The 21711-nt window shown below is 46.9% G+C and overlaps 1 protein-coding gene across 1 annotated transcript in view; it reads right to left on the minus strand.

Annotated features, from left to right (window-relative positions):
* Positions 1–14315: 14315 nt before the first annotated feature.
* The window catches only part of EPAS1 (endothelial PAS domain protein 1), an 83689-nt gene continuing 76293 nt past the window's right edge, over positions 14316–21711 (minus strand). The window contains exons 10-16 of the mRNA XM_004752997.3: positions 20779–20969; positions 20210–20320; positions 18814–19304; positions 17899–18025; positions 17561–17678; positions 17079–17246; positions 14316–16566 (exon numbers count right to left, since the gene is read on the minus strand). Coding sequence (XP_004753054.1) covers positions 16415–16566; positions 17079–17246; positions 17561–17678; positions 17899–18025; positions 18814–19304; positions 20210–20320; positions 20779–20969 — 1358 coding nt within the window. The 3' untranslated portion in view covers positions 14316–16414. The remainder of the gene's footprint in view (positions 16567–17078; positions 17247–17560; positions 17679–17898; positions 18026–18813; positions 19305–20209; positions 20321–20778; positions 20970–21711) is intronic.

A 21711-nucleotide genomic window follows, 5' to 3' on the forward strand; every position in this document is an offset into this window, starting at 1 on the left:
AGGGGTACTGAGAATCCTGCAGGACACTGAGCTGGGCTGGTGCACACAGGGCAGGCAGGCCACCTGTGGGGCCCAGGTGGGGACGTCAGTGAGCTCAGCCAGTCCTGGCCGTGGCCACAGGACCTGGAGGGAAGGCATTTAGCTGGGCAAGTGTGGGGTTTGGAGCCAGGCTGACTGAGCTCCAGCTTTGGCACTTGCCACCCACATGACCCTGGGGATCAGCCTCATAACTGCTCTGGTCTCCTGTCCTTTTCATGAAGGGCCACAAATGTGCTGTAGCTGTAAGTTCACTTAGGACACAAAGGACTTAGGAGCCAAAAGGACTTTCTGTAGAAAAGTGGCTGCCTGGGGCTGGGGCTGGAAGGAGGGAGGGGACGTAAGAGCCACCAGGGGACTCCGGCAGGTGGGCGGGGACCTTCACAGTTTTGTGATGATGCTTTGGGAGGTGTATATCAGGACCAGTCAGTCTGCATACTTTCAGTATACTTCATCATACCACAATCCATTTGGGGAGAAAATTAAGAAGCTGGATTTCAAAGGGGCCCAAAAGACAAAAATATGCATTTTTTTTTTTTAAGATTTTATTTATTTATTTGACAGAGACCACAAGTAGGCAGAGAGGCAGGCAGAGAGAGGAAGGGAAGCAGGCTACCCGCTGAGCAGAGAGCCTGACACGGGACTCGATCCCAGGACCCTGGGATCATGACCTGAGCTGAAGGCAGACGCCTTAACCCACTGAGCCACCCAGACACCCCCGAAATGTGCTTTAATGCTACATTTACATTTCCTTAAACCATAACAGAACATGAGAGAAAAGAGGCTTTGTCTGCCGGCTCTCACTAGATGGTCTCCCCAGAACGTGCCATCATTGCCAGGCTCTGCTGGGCCCTGGTCACCAGCATGGGGCTGTTCCTCAGACCGAGCCCAGAGCCGAGCGCCCGGTGGGCTTCAGAAAGGTGGAGGAGATTGAACAAGGCAGAAATGAAGCTCCAGTTTAGAGGAGCCCCCAGCTTGCAGCCGGCTCCACTCTGCCCAGCTTCCTCTGGACCCGCAGAACATTGCCCATAGTTCCCACCCACTCCCCCCACCTCCGGTCTGCCCAGGACGCCGTGCGGGACCCTTGGCGTTGGCCTCCCCACCACCCATCACCTGCACACCCCTCCCCCCAACACCTGCTTCTCCCGCACATGTTTCCTGGGGCTTCAGCTGCTCTGGGGTAGCTTCCTCTACACACAGTGGAAGGGGGATGGCACGTGGGTGTGTCTGACTCCCGGAGAGCGTATTTTTCATTCTGGAGCAATGTGCACTGTGGGTGCTGCAGTCACGTCACGGGCATAATGAGGGGGTTGGACCTGGTGGCTTCTGACACCCTCCGCTGGCGTCCTATGGTGCTCTCACTCCTGGACACCATTGTTTCAGTTCAGACTGATGTATTTGCATGCTGGGATGGTGCACAATCCCAAAGTTACAATATGTGGCTCTGCCTCCTTGTGCCCAGCCGTAGAGGTGACACCACTGCTGGCTCTCCTGTGTCCTTCCAGGGACATTCTAGCATATACAAACCTAGAATGAAGCTTGAGGACCTGGGCCAGATTGGGTCAACCGTTGCTGGGTTGGTGTCGACACTGGTGTGCTATTTTTCAGATGCTCTGTCATTTACTCAACCCTTCCCCCACCCCGTGAGATTTAGCTTAAAAATAATGCTGTAATGCATATCCTTGTATGTTTGAGCACATGTACAAATAGAACTGTCAGAATCCTAGAAGTAGAATTGCTGCTTCAAAAGATGTACGGCATTTCAACCTGTATAGATATGACCAAATTGTCTCTCAGTGATATTTATAATTTATATTTCCACCCACAATAGAGTGTCCATCTCCCCCACAAACCTGTACCAATAATATTAATGAATCATAAGTATGTAGTAGATGAGTTTTCCCAAGTGGTACATACCTATGTAACCACCTTCTAGGTCAGATGTAGCATATGACCAGCATCCCAGAGCCCTCTCCATGCTTTTCGTCACTACTCACTGTTCTGCCCAAGGGTAATTGCTACCTGACTCGTCATGCCATAGGTTAGTTTTGCGTGTCCTCGCCTTATACGTGGAATTATGTAGTTCGTAATTTATTGCTTCTGGCTTCTCAGGCTCAGCATTTATGAGAATTCATCTGTGTTCTTGTGTGTGGCAGCCACTCACCCATTTTCCTTGTGGCTGCTTATTCCATTTTTAAAAATGTGGGATGACTTATTTGTTCACTCTGCTAGTAACAGACTTTTGGGTGATTTTTAGTCTGGGGCCACTGAGAAGGATGCTGCTGTGTATATTCTCATACCTGTCGTGTAGGACAGCTGGACTAATGTCTCAGGTATTTCTGTGAGTAGAACAGCTGGGTACAAGGGACTGTGCTTAAATTTAGTATTATAAATCAAATTGAGAGCTCCAGCTGTTTTGCATCCTCTCTAGAACTTGGTGTTGACGGAGTTTTCAACTTGAGCCATTCTGTGGGGGTGGAAGTGGTTTCTCACTGTGGTTTTCACCTTCATTCTCCTGATGACTACTGCATTTGAGCTCTGTTTTATATTTTTTGGTCATAAAAACTTTTGTGAAGTATCTCTTCCAGGCTTTTGTTCTTTTTCAATTTTTTAAAAATTGATTTGAGGAGTTCTTTATATATCCTGGACATGTGTTTTTTTGTGAGATGTAAATACTGCAAATACTGTCTCCCATTCTGTGAATTACCTTTTCATGTTCCAGAAGTCTTGCCTACTTTGAGGTCCTGAAGATGGTCTTCTCTGTTATTTTCTAGAGGCTTTATATATCTTCTCCGCCCCCCCCCCCAAGACCTGAGCTGAGATCCAAAGTTGGAGGCTTAACCAACTGAGCCATTCGGTTGCCCCAAAGAGCCTTTATATGTCTTTTATATTTGTATCTCTATTATATCTGGAAATCTTAAGACTGAAGTGAAGTAGGAGTTGAGAATAATCCCCCCCCCACCCTGTGGATATCCTATTAATTGGGTATATTTATTGAAAAGACCATCCTTTCCTCATTGCTCGTAGAATGAGTGTTCATGTATGAGTGGGTTGATTTCTGGACAGTCTTTCTGTTTTATTGGTCTCTTTGTCTAATTTTACACAATATCACTGTCACAATTTTTGTGATTTTTAAAAATTTTTTAAAAATATGTTATTTATTTGAGAGAGAGAGAAAGAGAGCACAAGCAGGGAAAGAGACAGGGGAAGAGGGAGAAGCAGACTCCCTGCTTAGTAGGGAGCCTGATGGGGGGCTTGATCCCAGGACCCCAGTATCAGGACCAGAGCCAAAGGCAGACACTTAACTGACTGAGCAACCCAGGTGCCCCAATTTTTGTGATTTTAAAATAAGTTTTAGTATCCAATTGTAGAAGTCTTCCAATTTTGCTCTTCTTTAATATTGTTTTAGATACTTTTGGCTCATCATTTTTACATAAAGTTCAGAACACATGTTTCAGACTACAAACAAAAAATCTCTAGTATTCTGATTGGGATTGTATTTGATATATAACTAAATTTGAGGAGAACTGACATCTTAGACATACTGACTTTTCCAGCCTGTGAACATGGAATAGCCCCTTATTTATGTTGGTATTTAATTTTTCTAAATATTCAAGGTTTCATATTTAGCACTCTTCTACATCTTTTATACCTATTCATGGATATTATTTTTTTTTGAAGGGGAGATTTACAGGTTTTATTATATAGATTGTTATGTTGAACTCTGTACTAAAAGTCATGAGATGTAGGTAAAATGAATGATTTTCTAATAAAACACAAGTAGTCAAAATTTATTCAGGATGAAGAAAATATAACATATACATGACCATAACAGAAATATCTTAGACATTGTTGGTAGGTGAATAAATGGGTATAGCCCTTTGGAAGGGTAACTTAGTAGAATCTACTAAATTTAGAAATGAATATTCATGGATATTATATTTTTATTGGTTAAATATATATTTTAAAATGTTATTTTCACTTGTTAGTATATGAAAATACAGATGATTCTTACATATTTAAATTTAGTAATCTGAAGATCCTTTTGCATTTTCTGTATACACAATCATGTAAATTACGAATAATGGCAATTGTTTTCCTTTCTCATCCTCATACTTATTTATTTTTCTTGTTTTATTGCACTGGCTAGGTTCTTCTGCATTATGTTGAGTAGAAGTAATGATTGGGGGAAAGCTTTTAGTGTTAGTATTAATTTCACCAGTAGATACGATGTTTGTTTAGGGTTTTTTTTTTTTAATTTAAGATTTTATTTATTGTTGGGAGAAGGGGGGTGGGGTCATGGACACTGGGGAGGGTACGTGCTTTGGTGAGTGCTGTGAAGTGTGTAAACCTGGCAATTCACAGACCTGTACCCCTGGGGATAAAAATATATTATATGTTTATAAAAAATTAAAAATTAAAAAAAAAGTTAAAGAGCACTCGAAAAAAAAGATTTTATTTATTGTTTAGGTTTTTTAAAAAATTTCTTTATTTGACAGAGAGAGAGAGCGCGCAAGTGTGTGCACAGGCAGGGGGAGTGGCAGACAGAGGGGGAGGGAGAAGCAGGCTCACCGCAGAGTAGGGAGCATGATGTGGGGCTCAATCCCAGGACCCTAGAATCATGACCTGAGCTGAAGGCAGACGCTTGACTGACTGAGCCACCCTGGCACCCCTGTTTAGGTTTTTAATAAATATCCTTTATTAGATTGTGGGAGTTATTCTCTATTCAATGCCCACTTATTTTTTTCCCTATTAATGCATTTCAAATCTTATCAAATATCTTTTCTACATTGAGTTTTTTCTTCTGTTAATATGGTAAGTTACATTGATCAATTGTTCAGTGCTAAATTAGCTTTGTATTCCTTCAAGAAACCCAGTTTGTTCACAGTGCATTTTCCTTTCCATATGTTACTGGGTTTGATTTGGTAATATTTTGTTGAAAATCTTAAAATTGATGTTTGTGAAAGAGATTGGCCTTCTGTAAGTTTTCTTATTAAGTGCTTGTCAAGCTTTGGCATCAAAAATATGTTGGCCTCATAAAGGAGTTCAAAGTGTGCCCTCTTTTCCTACTTGAGAAAGTGACCGTCCTCAAACAATTAGGAGAATTTATTTATTCATTTATTTATTTGAAAGATTTTCTTTATGTAAGAGAGTGAGTGAGAGGGAGTGCACAGGAGTGAGAGGAGAGGTTGAGGGAGAGGGAGAAGCAGATGCCCCTGCTGTGCAAGGAGCCCAAGTGGGAGAATTTAATAATGAAGCTATTCTTTATTAAGAATTTATTCTTCATAATTTGTTCATTTATTCTTCATAAACTGAAGTTTTCTTAGTGGGAAAGTTTTACGGAAGGATTCATTTTCTTTAATTAATAATGGAATTATTCATATTTCTTAATCTTGTGTCAGTCTTAATTTGGTTTTTCAAGAAGTTAGTGTATTTCATCTAGTTTAATGGCATAAAATTGTTTCTAATATTTTATAGTCTTTTATTTTTGGATATTAATAACTTGTATACTGTCTCCTGATATATTTTGATAGGTGTTTATCAATTTTATTCTTTTCAAAGAACTAATTTCAGCACTGTTGTTATTTCTCTATTATAGATTTGTTTTCTAGTTCATTGTTTCCTTCTCATATTGTTTTCTTATTTCTGTTTTTTGTTAGGCTTACTTGACTATTCGTTTTTTAAGTTTTTGATATAAATACAAGTATCCCTGGTTTTTATCCTTTTTTTTCTTTTTTTGGTAGTATATCCATTTGAGGCTATAGGTTTCTCTTTAAGCATAGCTCTAAATAAATCCCAGCAGTTTTGATACACTGTTTTCATTAATACTTAATGCATGTTCTAATTTCCAATGTGATCTTATTGAACCATGAGCAAGTTAGAAGTACTTTATATTCCTACATTCAAGACTTCATGATTCTTAAACTTCGACTTGACTACTGACTTCTAGTTTAATTTCACTGTGGTCAGGGAATGTGCTCTGTGTCACTTTAAACCTTTGAAATGTATTAATATATGCTTGGTACTAATAATGTGGCTTAGTCTATGGCCAATTTTAGTAAATTCCCCATCTGCACTTAAAAGAATGTGTCTTCTGTGCTTACGGGGCACAAGGTACTACATACGCCATTAGGTCTGTTTCTTAATTGTGTACTTCAGTCCTTTATATTGTTGTCTATTTTTTATTGAGCTGTAATTCACATCCCATAATATTCACCCTTTGAAGTGTACAATTCAATAGTTTTTAGTATGTGAAACCATCTCCACTAATTTAAGGACATTTCATCACCTCAAAAAGAAACCATCCCCATTTCTCCCTTCCTTCATCCCTTGGCAACCACTAGTTCATTATCCAGGACATTTCATATAAGTGGAATCATACAATAGGTGGCCTTTGTGTCTGGCATCCTTTGTTCCATATAAGGTTTCCAAGGTTCATCTCTGTTGTAGTATCAGGACTTGGTTACATTATATGGCTGAATGCTGTTCCACTGTATTATCCCACATCTTGTTTATGCTCTTATCACCTGCTGGACATCTAAGTTGTTTCTCCTTTTTGGCCATTATGGATAATGCTGCTATAAACATTTGTGTATAAATTTTTGTGTGAACATAGGTTTTCCGTTCCCTTGGGTGTGTGTGTGTGTGCATGCGTGTGCTTGTACAGGAGTGGAATTTCATGGCAATATGGTAATTCTATGTTTAATATGTTGAGGAACTGCCGAACAGCTATCCAAAAAGCTACACCATTCTACATTCCCACCAGAAATGGATGAAGGTTACAGTTTCTCTACATCCTCACCAACACTCCTATTGTCTATCTTTTAGCTATTAACCATCCTACTGGTATGTGAAGTGGTATCGGATAGTAGTTTTCATTTGTATTTCCCTAATGACTAAAGACCCTGAACATCTTTTTATATGACTGTTGGCCATTTGTCTGTCTTTGTTGGAGAAATGCCTACAATGTTTTGCCCATTTTAAATTGCATCATTTACCTTTTAGTTGTTGAGTTGTAAGTGTCCTTTATATATTTTGGATATTAGTCCTTATCAAATACAACGTTGTAAATATTTTCTCCCATTTACAAAGTCATTTTTCACTTCCATGATTCTTGTTTACTATTTTTGGCTTGTTCTATCAGTCATTGAGAGGTGTCTGTTAAAATCCTCTACTATGAGTATAGATTTTGTTTTTCCTTGGAGTGATATCTAAGACTCATTAAGTGCATACAAACATAAACTTACAATATCTTTCTCTTGCATTGACACATTTTATTATTGTGAGATGTCCCTGTGTTTTAGTACTGCTTCTTCCTTAAAGTCTACAAATCTGTTATTAGTATACTATACCAGATTTTTCGTGTGTTTATAAATCTTTTTTTGTCCTTTTAAAGTTCTTCTGTCTGTATTCTTACTTAGACACCATATATCCTGTAAGCAGCTTATATTTATCTTTTAAACCCAGTCTGACATTCTTCATTTGATTGAAATATGTAAGCTATTTGTATTTTATGTAATTACTGATAGATTTAGATTTAAATCTAACCTCTTTCTTTCAGTTTGTTCCACTTATTTTATGTTCATTTTTCTCTACTGTTTGGTCTTCTTTTGGAGTAATCATGTATTTTGTTAAAGATTCTGTTTCTCTGCTTTATTAGCTTGTTAGTTACACACGATCTTATGATTCTTCTAGCGATTGCCCTTGTGATCACAACATGCACCCTTGACTTACTAAAGTCTCATATAAGTTAGTGCACTTGCCACTTCCTAGACTATGCAAAGACTGAAAGTCACTTTCTCCGTTTACCTCTTCCCATCTGTCATGCTGTGGTTTGCATGTACATTAATGTCCATTATTTAAAGCCCCATAATATATCTTCATTATTACTGCTTTAATAGTCACTGTTCACTTAGATTTACTCATTTACCCATCCTGTCCTTTGTTCTCCATTTCCACCCGCATTTTTTGGTTTTTATCTGGCATCCTTTTTTTATTCAGTGTTTTGTTTTTTTTTTTAAAGAATAATTTTGGGGGCGCCTGGGTGGCTCAGTGGGTTAAGCCTCTGCCTTCATGATCTCAGGGTCCTGGGATCGAGCCCCGCATCGGGCTCTCTGCTCAGCAGGGAGCCTGCTTCCCTTCCTCTCTCTGCCTGCCTCTCTGCCTACTTGTGATCTCTCTCTGTCAAATAAATAAATAAAATCTTAAAAAAAAAAAAAAGAATAATTTTGGACTTGTGGAAAAATTGCAAAGACAATACAGAGAATCACTACTTCCCCTGCCGGCACTTTCCCTGATTATTGCCTTACATCACTATAATCTATTTCTTACAATTAATGAATGAACTAATACAATTAGTATTAGTTAAAGTATAGCCTCTATTCAAATTTCCTTCTTTTTTTTTTAACCTCATGTTCATTTTTCCCTTCCAAGAAGCCACATTATATTTAACTGTTGTGTCTCCCTGGGCTCCCCTTGGCTGTAACAATTCCTCAACTTTACTGATTTCTTTGCATGCACTCTAAATCTGTATGAAGAAAACCATTTTAAAATTCCACAATCAACAAAATTTGTACTTTCTTCTGCCCTGTAAGTGTTCATCTCCTGAACACTTACAGGGCAGTGAGAGTTCCCCTCTGCTTGTCCTGGGCTTTACGGGGCCGTAGATGTCCAGGCTGAGATCTGAGCAAAGCTTTGAAATCAGGTGTTTTTGTTTTTGTTTTGTTTTTTTAATCTTGACCTGATATCCTTGAATGGCATCACTCTCCAACTTTCTTTGGTGCTCAGAGTAAAGACTTAACTTCCCTATTGTACTGAGAAGACAAAAAGAAAAACACTGACAGACTAGGGGAGGAGGACGGTTTACTCTTGGGTACATTTGCATTGAGCTGAACCCTCTGCACCTGCAGGCCTGGTTCTACCATGTAGGCCATCTGGGAAAAACTACACACTGCTTTCTCCAGCTATCTGAAGGGGGGCTTTTGAGATTCCCCAAATCTTATCTCCTCTGGGACAAACTGTCTCAACTTCTCCAGTCAACTGTGGTGATGTGCTTGTGAGGCCTGTCTGCATCTTAAGTCATCCTTCTGTGAACAAACTCCTGTTTCTCTCTCTGTTAAGGTGTGGTGCTAGAGAGGGACATGATCTATTGGGGTTGCTGCCTAGCCTGTAATCTTGTGGAAGTCTAAGCTCCCAGGGCCGGATCCCAGCCCCGAGAGTGTTGGCGTGTAGGGTGCTGTCCTTCTGACAGACATCTGCTGTCCATCTGACATCAGCCACCTCTTAGATCCTCCTGTCTTCTCTGACTGTGCCTTCACCTTCCTCTTGAATGGAGCCTGGCTCTCCGTTGAGGCCCTGCCCCCTGCAGCCATCAGGGAGGGGCCCATTTTTCTTATCTAGGCTCGCCATCAAACAGGGCCTAGAGGTGCAGGGGTCCTCCTACTTTTGCGTCGCTGCTTCAAAACCCCCTCTCCCTTCATGTCCTAGGACTCTTCTTTCTCCTCCTGGCTGTCAACCTTGGCCTCTATTTATCCCCCCCTTCAGTGATTTTGGTCCAGAGCTTCCACCTCGCCTGTGCCTCTCTACGCGGCGTCATCACGCCTCCCGCCATGTCAACCACTCTCCCTGACTTCCTCCTGCCTTCTCCTCCACATTACTTCAGCCACTGCCGAGATCTCAAACTTTTTAAATTTTTTACAAGTTTTCAATCTACATCAAGTAAAATTCTTTCTGATGTACAGTTCTGCGATTTTGCACCTGCACAGTTTTTCCTAACTACCACCACCGACAGGATGTAGAATAATCTGAAGACTCGGAAGAACCCTCCCATGCAGCCCCTTTGTTCAGACTTCTCCCACCCCTGACCCTGGGCAACCAGTGGTCCACTGTCCCTGTTCTTTTGTGCTTTTCCAAAATGTCCTATACATAGAATTACATGGACTGTCCTGTTCGATGCTGGCTTCGTCGCTCAGAATAATACCTTTGCCCTTCCTCCATGGTGCTGTGTGAATCAAGTTAGCTCAGATTGCTGACTGGTAGTCCATTGTAGGGATGGGTTCTAGTTTGGTCTTTTTTAAATCCATACCCCTGTTGAAGGACATTTGGGTTGTTTCTAGTTCTTGATAATTACAGCAGCACTATTCATAAATGTTTGTGGGCAGATGTTACATAAATCTAAAGTTTTCATTTAAGATAAATACCTGTTGTATTTACTTATGGTGTTGCTGGGTCATATGTCCATATAAGTTAAATTTCAATTTTCAGGTTCCTTTCCTCTGACAGTGAGTATCTGCAAGGTTCCCTTTGTCCACACCTCTCTCTGACCCCTCCCTGACCTCATTAGGACCTCTTGTTCACTGAACCTACTGATTTTTCACTGGTCATCCTCCTCTTTTTTTTTTTTTTTTCCTCATTCCTCCTCACAGAACTTAGATTTCTTGGTCTGTCATAATAGTCATTCCCTTGGAAACATTCCTATCTCCTCCTGGCATGCTGTTCCCGCTCCTCCCCCTTCCCCTCCCCCAACCTGGCGACCATTCCTTCTGCCTCCATTAGGGTGGAACAGTGTGGTCAGAGAACAATATACAGCTGTGCCAGTGGGTCAATTTGTGACAAAAATCTCACTTGGGCATCTGATACTAACCATCAGTCTGGCCGCCTGAAATGACGATTCCACACTTCTCTCTGCTAAGAACTTTGACAGCCCTTCCCCTTCTCTCCGCTAATGGTCTTAACTCCTCCATCGCTGTGGAGATGGAACAATAAATTGGAGTTTGCTTAGCATCTTGCCCTCACCAATTCTACCTGACAGGCTGCAGCCTTATCTACTCTTTGCCTTCCCTCCTTTAAAATGATGAACTGGGGGTGCCTGGGTGGCTCAGGCAGTTAAGCATCTGCCTTCAGCTCAGGTCATGATCCCAAGGTCCTGGGATCAAGTCCCACCTGCAGCTCCTTGCTCAGCAGGGAGCCTGCTTCTCTCACTGCCTGCTAATCCCCCCACCCCCCACTGTGCTCTCTCTGTCTGGGGCGCCTGGGTGGCTCAGTGGGTTAAGCTTCTGCCTTCAGCTCAGGTCATGATCTTGGGGTCCTGGGATCGAGCCCCACATCCCTGCTGAGCAGGGAGCCTGTTTCCCCCTCTCTCTCTGCCTGCCTCTCTGCCTACTTGTGATCTCTCTCTGTCTGGCAAATAAATAAAATCTTTAAAAAAAATGATGAACTGAGGGCACTTGGGTGGCTCAGTGGGTTAAATCCTCTGCCTGTAGCTCAGGTCATGATCCCAGGGTCCTGGAATCGAGCCCCGGGTCAGGTTCTCTGCTTGGTGGGGAGCCTGCTTCCTCCCCTCTCTCTCTGCCTGCCTCTCTGCCTACTTGTGATCTCTTTCTGTCAAATAAATAAATAAAATCTTTAAAAAAAATAATGATGAACTGACAAGTGTTTCTGTCCGTGCTGCATTAGCTCCCATCTGTGCCCATTATTATTCTCAATGGCACTATTCCTGCAATGATCCCTTCTCTTGCAAGCCCTAATCAGTTCCTCCCTCTGCCGTCACCATATCAATACTCCCATGGGTTCTAGCTCATCTTGAACTAGAACGTCCCTGAGAAAAATCTGAAAACTTTACAGAGAAACCCTACAAATACCACCTCAGCGAACTGAAGGTTAACACCAACAGTGAGAAGTCACACTGAGAGCACGTACCCTCGATGTGATGGGCTGAGACTGGGTCTTTGGCCTCCCTGCTCCAAACCCAGAATCTCTAACCATGACAATGACATGTGACAAATCCAAACTGAAGGATGCTGTTCTATCAAAATATCAGAAAAACACCCTTCAATACTGTCAAGGTCATCAACAACACGGGAAGTTTGAATGACTATGATGGACCCTGAAACTATCACAGTCTAGAGGAGCCTGAGGACACATGACCGTTACATGCAGTATGGTATCTTGGATAGGATCCTGGAACAGAAAAGAAATTCATCAGACAAAAACTAAGGAAATGGAAATCAAGTACAAATCTTAGATAAGAATGTTCTCAGTACTGGTTCCTTAGTTGTGACATACGTACCACAGTAGCATAAGCCAGGGAGGGAACTGGTGCCAAACTCTAATATTCTTGCAATTTGTTGGCAAATATAAAATTATTCTAGAAGTGCATTAAATATTAGAAAGCAGAACCGGGTCTTCTAGCTTTACTCCATTTCCCTGATTCCCTTCACAAGGAAACTTCCCGAAAAAGCAGTGTGTTACTGTGGCTTCTGACCCCGCTCTGCTCCAGGCAGCTCACCCCTCAGTCCGCTCCCATCAAGACGCTGTGCTTTGCTGTCTACCCAGACTGCATTGTGCAAGGTCAGTGACCATCTCCATGTTGCCAAACCCCAGAGCCAAGTTTGTCTCTCCCTCTTACCTGACCTCTCAGTCTAGAGTGAGGCCCAGTTAACGGCTCCATATAGGAAACGTTATATACGAGGAACCTCCATGTATGAGGAGGTTAACACCACCTCATATAGGAGAATTACTCAGAATGGCTTTTGCTTCTGCTCTGAGCTGGTAAGCTCTTGGAATGCCCCCTTCTCTTGGCTTTTGGGATGCCATGCTCCTGGGATTTTTCCTACTTGCTGCTTCTGCTCAGCCTCTTTGCTGGCTCCTCCTCTGACTTTGACCTGGACTCTACCTTAGAACTGTACTCTCTGTCTCCGCTCTTATCTGCTGGGTAATTTAACCCAGTCTCATGGAGTTAAGGACAACTTTCCTGTTGCTGAGTCCCAAATTTCTATCTCCAGCCTTCACCTATGAAGTAGGGACTGTTACCGTGCCCTGTTCCCAGGGAGGCAGACACGGGCTCTCAGGCATTAAAGTCCTCCCCCAAGACGCAGCTGGAAATAGCAGACTGAGGACCTGAACTGAGGTCTGACTCCAGGCCTGTGCTGTGAGTGGCCAGGCTGCCATCTCCTCAGTCTGGCGTCTCCTGCAGGTGCCATCTGTTCTGGCCTTATGCTTTGTCCTTCTCATCCGCTCTTGAAATAACTTCCCTGTCACCCCTGTCTTACCAGTCTTCTTCCCTCCCAGCTCCGCTGTGGGTTTCTCTACTCTTGAGGCCCAGGCGAATCTTTCCTGGCCGCCTCTGAACTCACACAGGACCTTCACCACAGGATTTCACCCAAAAGCAACTTGAGAGTTCATTTGTGTCTATTAGTTTTGTGCTTTCTGAACCCAAGATGGGGGTCCTTGGCCCAAGTACAAGTGCACTTGGGGACACCAAAGCCCAGTGTCTGAGACAAGAAGTACCTTAAAATATGTGGTCCCTGGGCCTCTATCATTGAACACGACCTCATCTAGGGGAATTAATCAGAATTGCTTTTGTTTCTGCTCTGAGCTGGTAAGCTCTTGGAGAGATCATGACTTCACCAAATGAGTATCATTTCAAAAAACGTGTGTGTGTGTGTGTGTGTGTGTGTGTGTATGTGTCTGTGACATTAGAACTTTGAAGTCTCTTCTCCTGATCCTGCCTGGGTGGTCATGGAAGTGAAGGGATTGATTTCAGTTTCACAAACGCCACAGGCCAAGCAGTTCCCGTAGGGACCACAGAGTTCAAAGGAATATGCTGGAATGACTGGTTCTAGGCCTGACAGTTGTGAGCAGAGGCTGCTGCGCGCTCTCCCCCGAGCCTCCGATTGACCCTACAGAGACAGCTGCCTGTTCACAAGCAGGACAGGATTTAGGAGGGTCAAGTTTGAATTTGGGAACCCATCAAGCCATGTCTAATTCAGGGTTTTGCCATACCCTGTCTCCACCTGAGGTGGTCTTGGCCCTTGCCCTCCTACCTTTACCTTCTCTGTGGGAAGGCCCCACTGAGCCCTGCTGCCTCCAAATGGAGGTCCTCCCTGACCACTCAATCCACGCTGCCCCTTTGAACCTGCGTCTCAAAGTGCAGAGTGTGATGTGGAGACCAGCCCAGCTCTCACGCTGCTTCATGTAGTCTTCTGAAAGCAGGATGGTGACTTCTGTCCTTGGGTAACACCCCCCGCCCCGCCCCCCAGGATTTGAGAAAGGGCCTAGCAGCAGACAGAACTATAGGCGGAAATATGGCTGTTGCAACATGGCAGCCAGTCCTGAGCCATGCCCGTGTTCGTGCTGCTCTCTCCCTCCTGTCGGCTGGCCTCCATTACCTCACAGAGATCAGGGTCCACACGCATTGTCTGTAAGCTGTGTAATAGAGGCTTTGCTTTCCATTGGTATAGCCTGTGACAAATCTACACGAACAAGAGCCACCAGCAATGGTAGGTTCAGAACACTTTAATAAGATATTAGTGTCAAAATACATTTCTTTATAAGGTTAAGCTCCCCTCTAGTATTGTTGTCAGTAGGAGTTTGACACTATGGTAATGTTCATGAACTCGTTACGCTGACAGGTTAAGGTTAATATGAAGCTTGGAATATTTTTTCAGAGTTTTTTAGTAAAACTGCAAGGGTAAAAAATGCCCTTAATGCTGAGGCAACACACACAGGAAATCAAACACCAGCATTTACACGTCAGTAACCCTTCAAGTTCTGCCACCGTGTGTGGGGCCAAGTGGTGGTGCTACAGTGTGACTGGGTCAAGGCAGCGGCCAGGTCGTTTTTCTCCTAGATTTCTTTTGAACTTCGGTCTTTTGCTGTGTTTTTGGCAGTAAGTCCATCCAGCTTTACCAGATTCTTGGCCCGCTGTGCTTTGTGTGTGTTTCTAGAAACTTCCTCATTGTACCCAGGACAGAAGAGCTCCATGTGATTGCTATTTAAAAACCAAAAGGTATTGTCCCTCTTAACCAGTGAGTTATAAAGTGCTCTGAGACACTTGATTTTCAGTGCTTCCTACCTGAATGTCACTTCAGGTGACAGACCTTGGGGAAGGCCTGAGGCTAGGGGCCAACCAGGAAGTCTGCCTGCTGCTCCTGGCAGGGCCACTTGACAGCAGGCTGAGGAAGGGGTGAGGGCCTGGTCAGGACCAGCTACGCCCCCTCTCTACACCCTCTCTCAGGCCAGCTCCATGTGTTCCGGGCTGGTAAGCTGGGAGGACCGTGGGCTGGAACACTGCACCATTTCTGAATCCTCACTTTCTTTCCTGAATTCCCACTGAAACCATCTCATGGTAATTCTGGAAATACCCAAATGTGCCATGTGAAAGACCTTTAGAGTCCCATAGCTCAGTGCACTTGAAGGGCTAGCAACAAGATCTGAAGAAAAATTAAAGCACTTCCCCTCCCTCAGATTTACCCCACCCTTACCCCATAACATGCCATCAGACCCTCTTGGCAGCAATAATAATATACATACATACATACATACATAATACATATAGAACATGAGAAGACAGCTCGCAGTGCTCCCACACTTCATGATTCCATGTCTTAGATTGCTTGTCACGCCTATGGCATATCCCCAAAGCAAAAAGCCAACAGCGAGAGACCTTGAGCAGAGTGAGGACAGGCCCAGGGGCGTGCCAAACGACGGTGGTGTCGGCAACACCAGGAGAGAGAGAACCGACATCTTACAAAACAGATCTTAAAGTGATTCCATGACAGGATTCCATTTCTGTTTCTAAATTTTTAGATATGACAAAGTACCCATATATATGATAAACACATTAAACCAGATAAAAGTTTTCTCTTAAAAAACCTGTTGTGTTTTTGAATAATAATAAACAGATCCACCAAATGTGGGAGAAGAACCCCAAACAGTGAGGGGGGAAAGCCACATTGCGCAACCTTCACAAGCACTTACGCCAGAGTTCACCCTTCACGTTTCTCTTCTTTCCCAAATGTTGTGTCAAGATTAGAGCTAAGAGTCGGCTTAAGAAGAGCAGAAAGATGGAAATTTACCATAGGGTGATGAGTTTTAAGAAAGAAGGGAGAAGGGCTTTGAGAGGAATAGGCTGTGAAAATCTAGCTTGAATAGCAGAATTACTTTGTCTCTCTTTGGCAACAACACCACCACCATTTTTTAGTAAAACGAAGCCAAAGCTTTCCCAACAAGAGAACAGAGGTAACACAAAATTCATTAGTATGGATACTGTGTGTGAGAGAGCGAGACAGAGGGACCCATGAATAATATAAATTATAAGTAATCAAAGATGGGGAAAGAAAAATCTTACAAAATTTAAGAACACGTTCATTGACAGAATAAAACGCAGCAGGTAAAACCGTGTATCTTAAAAATACAGCAACTAAAGTGAGCATCTTTAGAAAAAGGCCACTACGTGGTGACATGGGCAGGTTTGCCAGTAGGTACATCTTGTAAAAAGTGTGTTGGTGTTAGAAATACCTAGTTGCAAAAGTAGACGTACAGAGTGAAGCTGGCAGGGCAGCGTGTGCGGGGGGTGCCCGCCCAGGGGGGCCCTGGCTCAGGTGGCCTGGTCCAGGGCTCTGAGGAGGTCCCCTCCTTGCAGGAGCGTGGAGCTTCCTGGCACAGGAACATTCACCTCACAGTCATATCTGGTCAATTCGGGCAGCAGGTAGGGCTCAAAGGAGGGCCCAAGCAGCCGACTTGCCATGCCTGAAAGAATGATTGGTACCGTGTTTTTAAAGCTCTTGTCAAACATTCTAAAAAGGGTCTCTTCCCTAAGAGGGCTTCTGCTGTGTTTTCCCCAAACCATGGATTACATTCATGTCAAATAGCAACCCTTGGGGGCTGGTCATTAGGATCTGTGACATGGGAATAGACTCGGGCAGCCCAGGGGAGAAGGGTGGCCAACCCTCCCCGAATTCCCCAGGGCCACCCCGTGGCAGTACGTTCTCTGTGCATGTCCTCAGTTCTGCTCCTGCCTGAAGGCAGTGAATGAGGCAGTAGGCAAGATGGTGCTATGAAACACTGAGCAGAAGGCATGGGCCTGGGGACTCTTACGCCCCAAGAGCCCCAGCTGTGCCTTCTAAAACCCTGGGGCCAGGCAGCATCCGCCCCTGCTGTACTATTTCTGGGACAGGTAGCTGCCCTCCAGGGCATCTGTCTTGTCCCCGTACAGAGCTGAGCCCTGCTACTGGCTGGTTCCAGGTCCCAAACGCACTCACCTGACACCTTGGGAGTGGACGGCAGGCTGTAGTCCTGGTACGGAGGGGCGTAGCACTGCGGGGGGAACCCACTCTTGGCATTCTCCCCCGGGTTCATGGCAGACGGTGGCAGTGGCAGGTGTCTCAGAGGCTGTCCGAGGCCCCTCATGGGCTTTTGGGTGAACTCATCTGAAAGACCAATGGCAGCAAGTGAGGACAGTGCCAGGCCCAGGCAGGGGAGAGACTGCAAGGCCCCCAGAAGCCTCCTTCCTTCACAAAAGGTGCCCAGAACTAGACCCAGCTCCTGTGGCCCCAGTGCCCAAAACGTCCTGAGTCTCTCACCCAGGCCTAGTGGAAGGGGCTGGGGCCGGGGGACGGGTACGCGGGACACCACCTTATCCCTTGGAGGCTCAGACAGGCAGGGGTGAGACTGCGGAGGGACCCAGAGCGCCCCTGCCAGTGCCGTCCCCGCAGCCCCCAGGAGGCTCGGACCCGCTGCTTACCGTTGGGGAGGTTTGCATTCAGCAGTTTGTTGGGCATCAGAGGGCAGTTCCCGTTGGCCCTGAGGCTCTTCACCCTTTTCCACACCTGATGGGAAGTGCTGCTGCCTGACAGATCCCCCTGGAGGCAGAAGGGAGAAGGCCAGAGACGCAGGTCCTCAGACAGGGTCGGTGGGGAGGGTGGGCCTGCGTGGGGGCTGGGGTCATACCCACACCCCTTCCTGCTGCCCCTGGCAGGCTCTCTGGGCCCCCACAGCCCCTGGGAGAGGACCTCTGTCCTCACTGTCTCCACAACCCTGGGCTGTGGAGGGAGTCCAGACGCTACCAGGCAGGGGACTCACCCCACTCATGTCTTGGAAGGCTTGCTCCTCATACTCTCGCTGTCGCTTCAGCTTCAGCTTGTTGGCCAGGGCCACCATGGCTGGGCTCATCACATCTGGACCTTGGGGGCCAAAGCCCTTTGTAGACCTGCCAATGCCAAGAGAAAGAGCCATGAAGGAGTTGGAAGCCCCACATCCCCATGTTCTCTGCGCCGTCAGAGGGCCCTTCCAGACTTGCCCGTGTTGGCTCTGAGATGCAAAGGGCAGAGTCCCAGAGGAGGGGCCGCAGGCTCCAGATGCTGAGGGTTCCGGTCACCTGTACCTCCCTCCACAGCTGCCTGCTGGCCCTGTGCATCCGGGCAGCCCTCCATTGTGGCTGCACAGTGGGCGACATTGGTCTTGAAGACCTCTGTCTTCTGCCCTGTCTCTCCCCTGTAGTTCCTGGACTGCTCCCCGGGGAGGATGGGCAAGCGCCCCCTGAAGCAGAACCTTGGAGCCCTGAGCACAAGAAGTCCCAGATCAACCACCGTGACTTGGCCCGGTGAGTGCCCCCCTGGTTGACACGGGCCTTGCTGGGGAGATGGGAAGAGAAGGGAGGAACCAGGGACAGCTGCGAGGCAGAGGAGAAGCAAGGGCATCTTTTATGCTTTTCTCAACCAGGGTTCCAACAGAGCAGCAGGAGTCCTTCAGACGCCCGTGTGCATCTGTGACTCGGCTGTGGAGCCCTGGTCTGGAGGGGGCACGGTGCCATTCAAGTCCCTTAGCAGGCACCTTCTCTCTGCCGCGGCCCAGACACAAATGTGTTCTGCTCATGGCCTCACCTACCTTGGGGTGAGCACAGGGGAGGAGCAGGAAGCCTTTCTGGGGCCCCAGAGCTCCAACCCATCCCCTGCTGTGGGAGCTTCCGCTGGTGCAGCAAGGGTCTGGGCCACTCACCTTTTCTTGAACATGGAGAGATGCGGTAAGGTGATGGGGGCACCCAACGGTGATGGCCCCAAGGACTCCGTGTGCTGATCTGTGGCAGGCCACTTCGTGGGCCCAAAATGTAATGGCGGGTCAGGGGGCCACTGGGTGTTGGATCTGCCACCCATGGAGGAGAGAGGGGTGCTGGTTTGGCCACAGCACGGTGGCAGCGACCCCTTACTCCCACCATCAAAGAAGATGGAGGACATGGGCTGGTGCTTAGGCTCGATCTTCTTGCTTCCCAGCTGCTGCTGATACTTGTCCAGGAGGAAGGGACTGTGGGAGGCCATGGGCGCCAACGGCTGGAAGATGTTCGTCATGGTGCTGAAGCAGTGCTGGGGGGTGGCCTGCGGCTTCTCCGGCAGCAGCCTCTCCTCAGGGTAGATGGGACTGAGCTGGAAGTCTTCACCGTCCATGGGGATATAGGGGGCCAGGGTCTCCAAGTCCAGCTCACTGAAGTCCGTCTGAGGACAAGGCAGAGGTGAAGTTGTGGGGAGGCAGGCATAGCCTTGAGAACACTATTCTCTTGTCCTGCCCTCGTGGCCCTGCCTGTGCCCTCCCACTCCTGCACTGCTTCCCTGCAGCAGTGTCCCTCCCTTGCTCTAGCACCGCCTTTGATCCCTGTGGCCCAGCACCCAAAAACTCAGATTCGTCTACTTGCTGTGCAGGGCTCCTGGCCTGGGACACTAGCCTTTCCAGGGGTTCACGCCCCGAATCGCCATGCTCCGCTCGGTGGTGCCTACACATTCCCCATGGGTGACCCTGCCTCCTCCCACCTGAAATGACCTCCTCTCTACCCCACTTCTCTCCTATAGCCCCAGTGAGACCGCCTGTGAAGCCCACGGTGTATCCAGTGGCCCCTGGGGAGGCGGGAACAGTTCGGTCCTCCTTTTCCTCCTATGCTCTGTGAAACACCCGTCCCATCCCTGTTTTTGTAATTTTTCAGAAACACCAGTCCCTTTCAAGAACACTGCCTCTGTACATGCCTGAAAAGTGGTGTGTAAGTGAAAAATCTGTCCGTCCTCTATCCTTTAAAATGCATTTAAAATAAAAGTTATTATTTCAGAATCCTAAGATGAATGTGTTTGTGAGGAGAGTAAATGTTCCTTACTTATAAACCTCTCACAATTCCTATCTACTCTTTAAACTTAAGGCTTCTTTAAGAAAGGAGCAGGGGTAATTTGCTTTCTGGGGCAGAGGAAATCCGGCCTCAGTAGAGACTGCACAAGCTGGACTGGGCCTGGGGAGAAGGCTCCACTTCCCATTTAAGACCAGGGCCTTGGCCAAGCACCACCCCTCCACCCCCCTCAGGCTCTGCAGGGAATGTCGTGGCTCTAAGAATGGGTGTGAGCTGGCATAGCCCATCTACCTGGGAGCTGCCCTGGTCCTTTGCCTCTGTATCCATGGTAAAGAGCTTCTCGATGACTTCAATCTTCAGGTCATCACTCAGGGATGTGTAATAGTCTCCTGGGCTGCTGGGCTAGGGGCCAGGAAGGAGAGTGACCAAGTCAAGAGGAGGGCACTGGTCTCCCCAGAAGTCCAAGGTGAAAGGGGCGTTTCTAGACTCACAGAGTCCGCTCCAGCCCCTAGAACAAGTATGTGGAGGGGGACCCCTCCTTACAAGAAGGCCGTGGCCAGCGGGGCTCTAAAAACTATGCCACTCTCTGCCCCTGCCCAGCGACTGAGCGAGGGGCTCAGAGCTGTATGCCACTCAGCCCCATCTTCAGGAAACTTAGCATTTACATGGGGGTGCACACAGTAAGAGCCAACAGCTGGAGCAGTGGGCAGGCAAGGGGCCCCCCACCCCAGGGGACCCCAGGATAACTTGAGGGCCATGTAGGCAGTATTCCTATCCAGGCCATCTGCTTGGCCATCCTGCAGCAGCCAAAAGGAGCAGCCCACCCTTTCCGTGTCCTCACCCCAAGGCAGGGTGCTCACCGTGGAGCAGCTGCTGCTGCTGGTGGCACTCGGGGTGGCGCTCCCGGAGGCTGCCACTTGTGGCACGGTGAAGGCGGGCAGGCTCCCGGCCTCGCTCTGGGTGCTGTGGCTCCTTGGCTCTCTGGGCCACGGCTGGCTGGGGGGCAGGAGGGTGTTGCTGTAGGATGAGGAGCCCTGGAAGCTCTGGCTCTCTGTGGAGATAAGGTCCTGGCTGGTTACCACCTGCAACTCCTGGGCTTACGCCGGGGTAGCGAAAGCCCAGAGGGTGTACGGAAGGTCCTAGGAGGGTTTGAAAGCGTGCCTGGGGCTAGGCGCTCGGTCTCCAAGGCCCCGCTGCAACTCCGGGCTGAGAAGCAAGTCTCCCTTAGAAGGGAACACCCTCCTGGGTGTTCCTCATCAGGGTCTACAGGTCCTAGGACTCACTTCCTTGACAAGGGGCCAGGAATATCCATGAGGAGGAGGTTGTAAGAGGGAAACAGGCCAGTTTGCCTCAGTATTGCCACATCCCAGGGCCGCTGCGAGACTTCTTGTCCCGGGGCTGTTGCCCTTTATAGTTTCTGAGGTTGCAATCCCCATGTGGCCTCTCCAGAGCTTCTAGAGGGGCCAAGTCACCATACGGTGAGCAGGGGGAGGGGCTTCTAGCCCTGGGATGGGCACAGGAGGGTGGGGGACAGAGGTAGGGGTCACAGCCTGGGAGCAAGGGGCTTCCCAGGTGCACATGTAAAGTGTTTCCAGCATGGGAGGGGAACAGGGCTGAAAACTGCCTGGACATGCCAACATTTACTTTTTTTTCTTTAGAGAGAGTGCATGCACAGGATGGGGGTAGGAGCAGATGGCAAGGGAGGGAGACTCTCCCCCAGACTCCACACCTGCCCAGCAGTGAGCCTGATGCGGGGCTTGATCTCACCACCCTGAGATCATGATCTGAGCCAA

Source organism: Mustela putorius, unplaced genomic scaffold (genome assembly GCF_011764305.1).
Source record: "Mustela putorius furo isolate JIRA1106 unplaced genomic scaffold, ASM1176430v1.1 tig00000224_pilon_pilon_pilon, whole genome shotgun sequence".
Classification (NCBI taxonomy): Eukaryota; Metazoa; Chordata; class Mammalia; order Carnivora; family Mustelidae; genus Mustela; species Mustela putorius.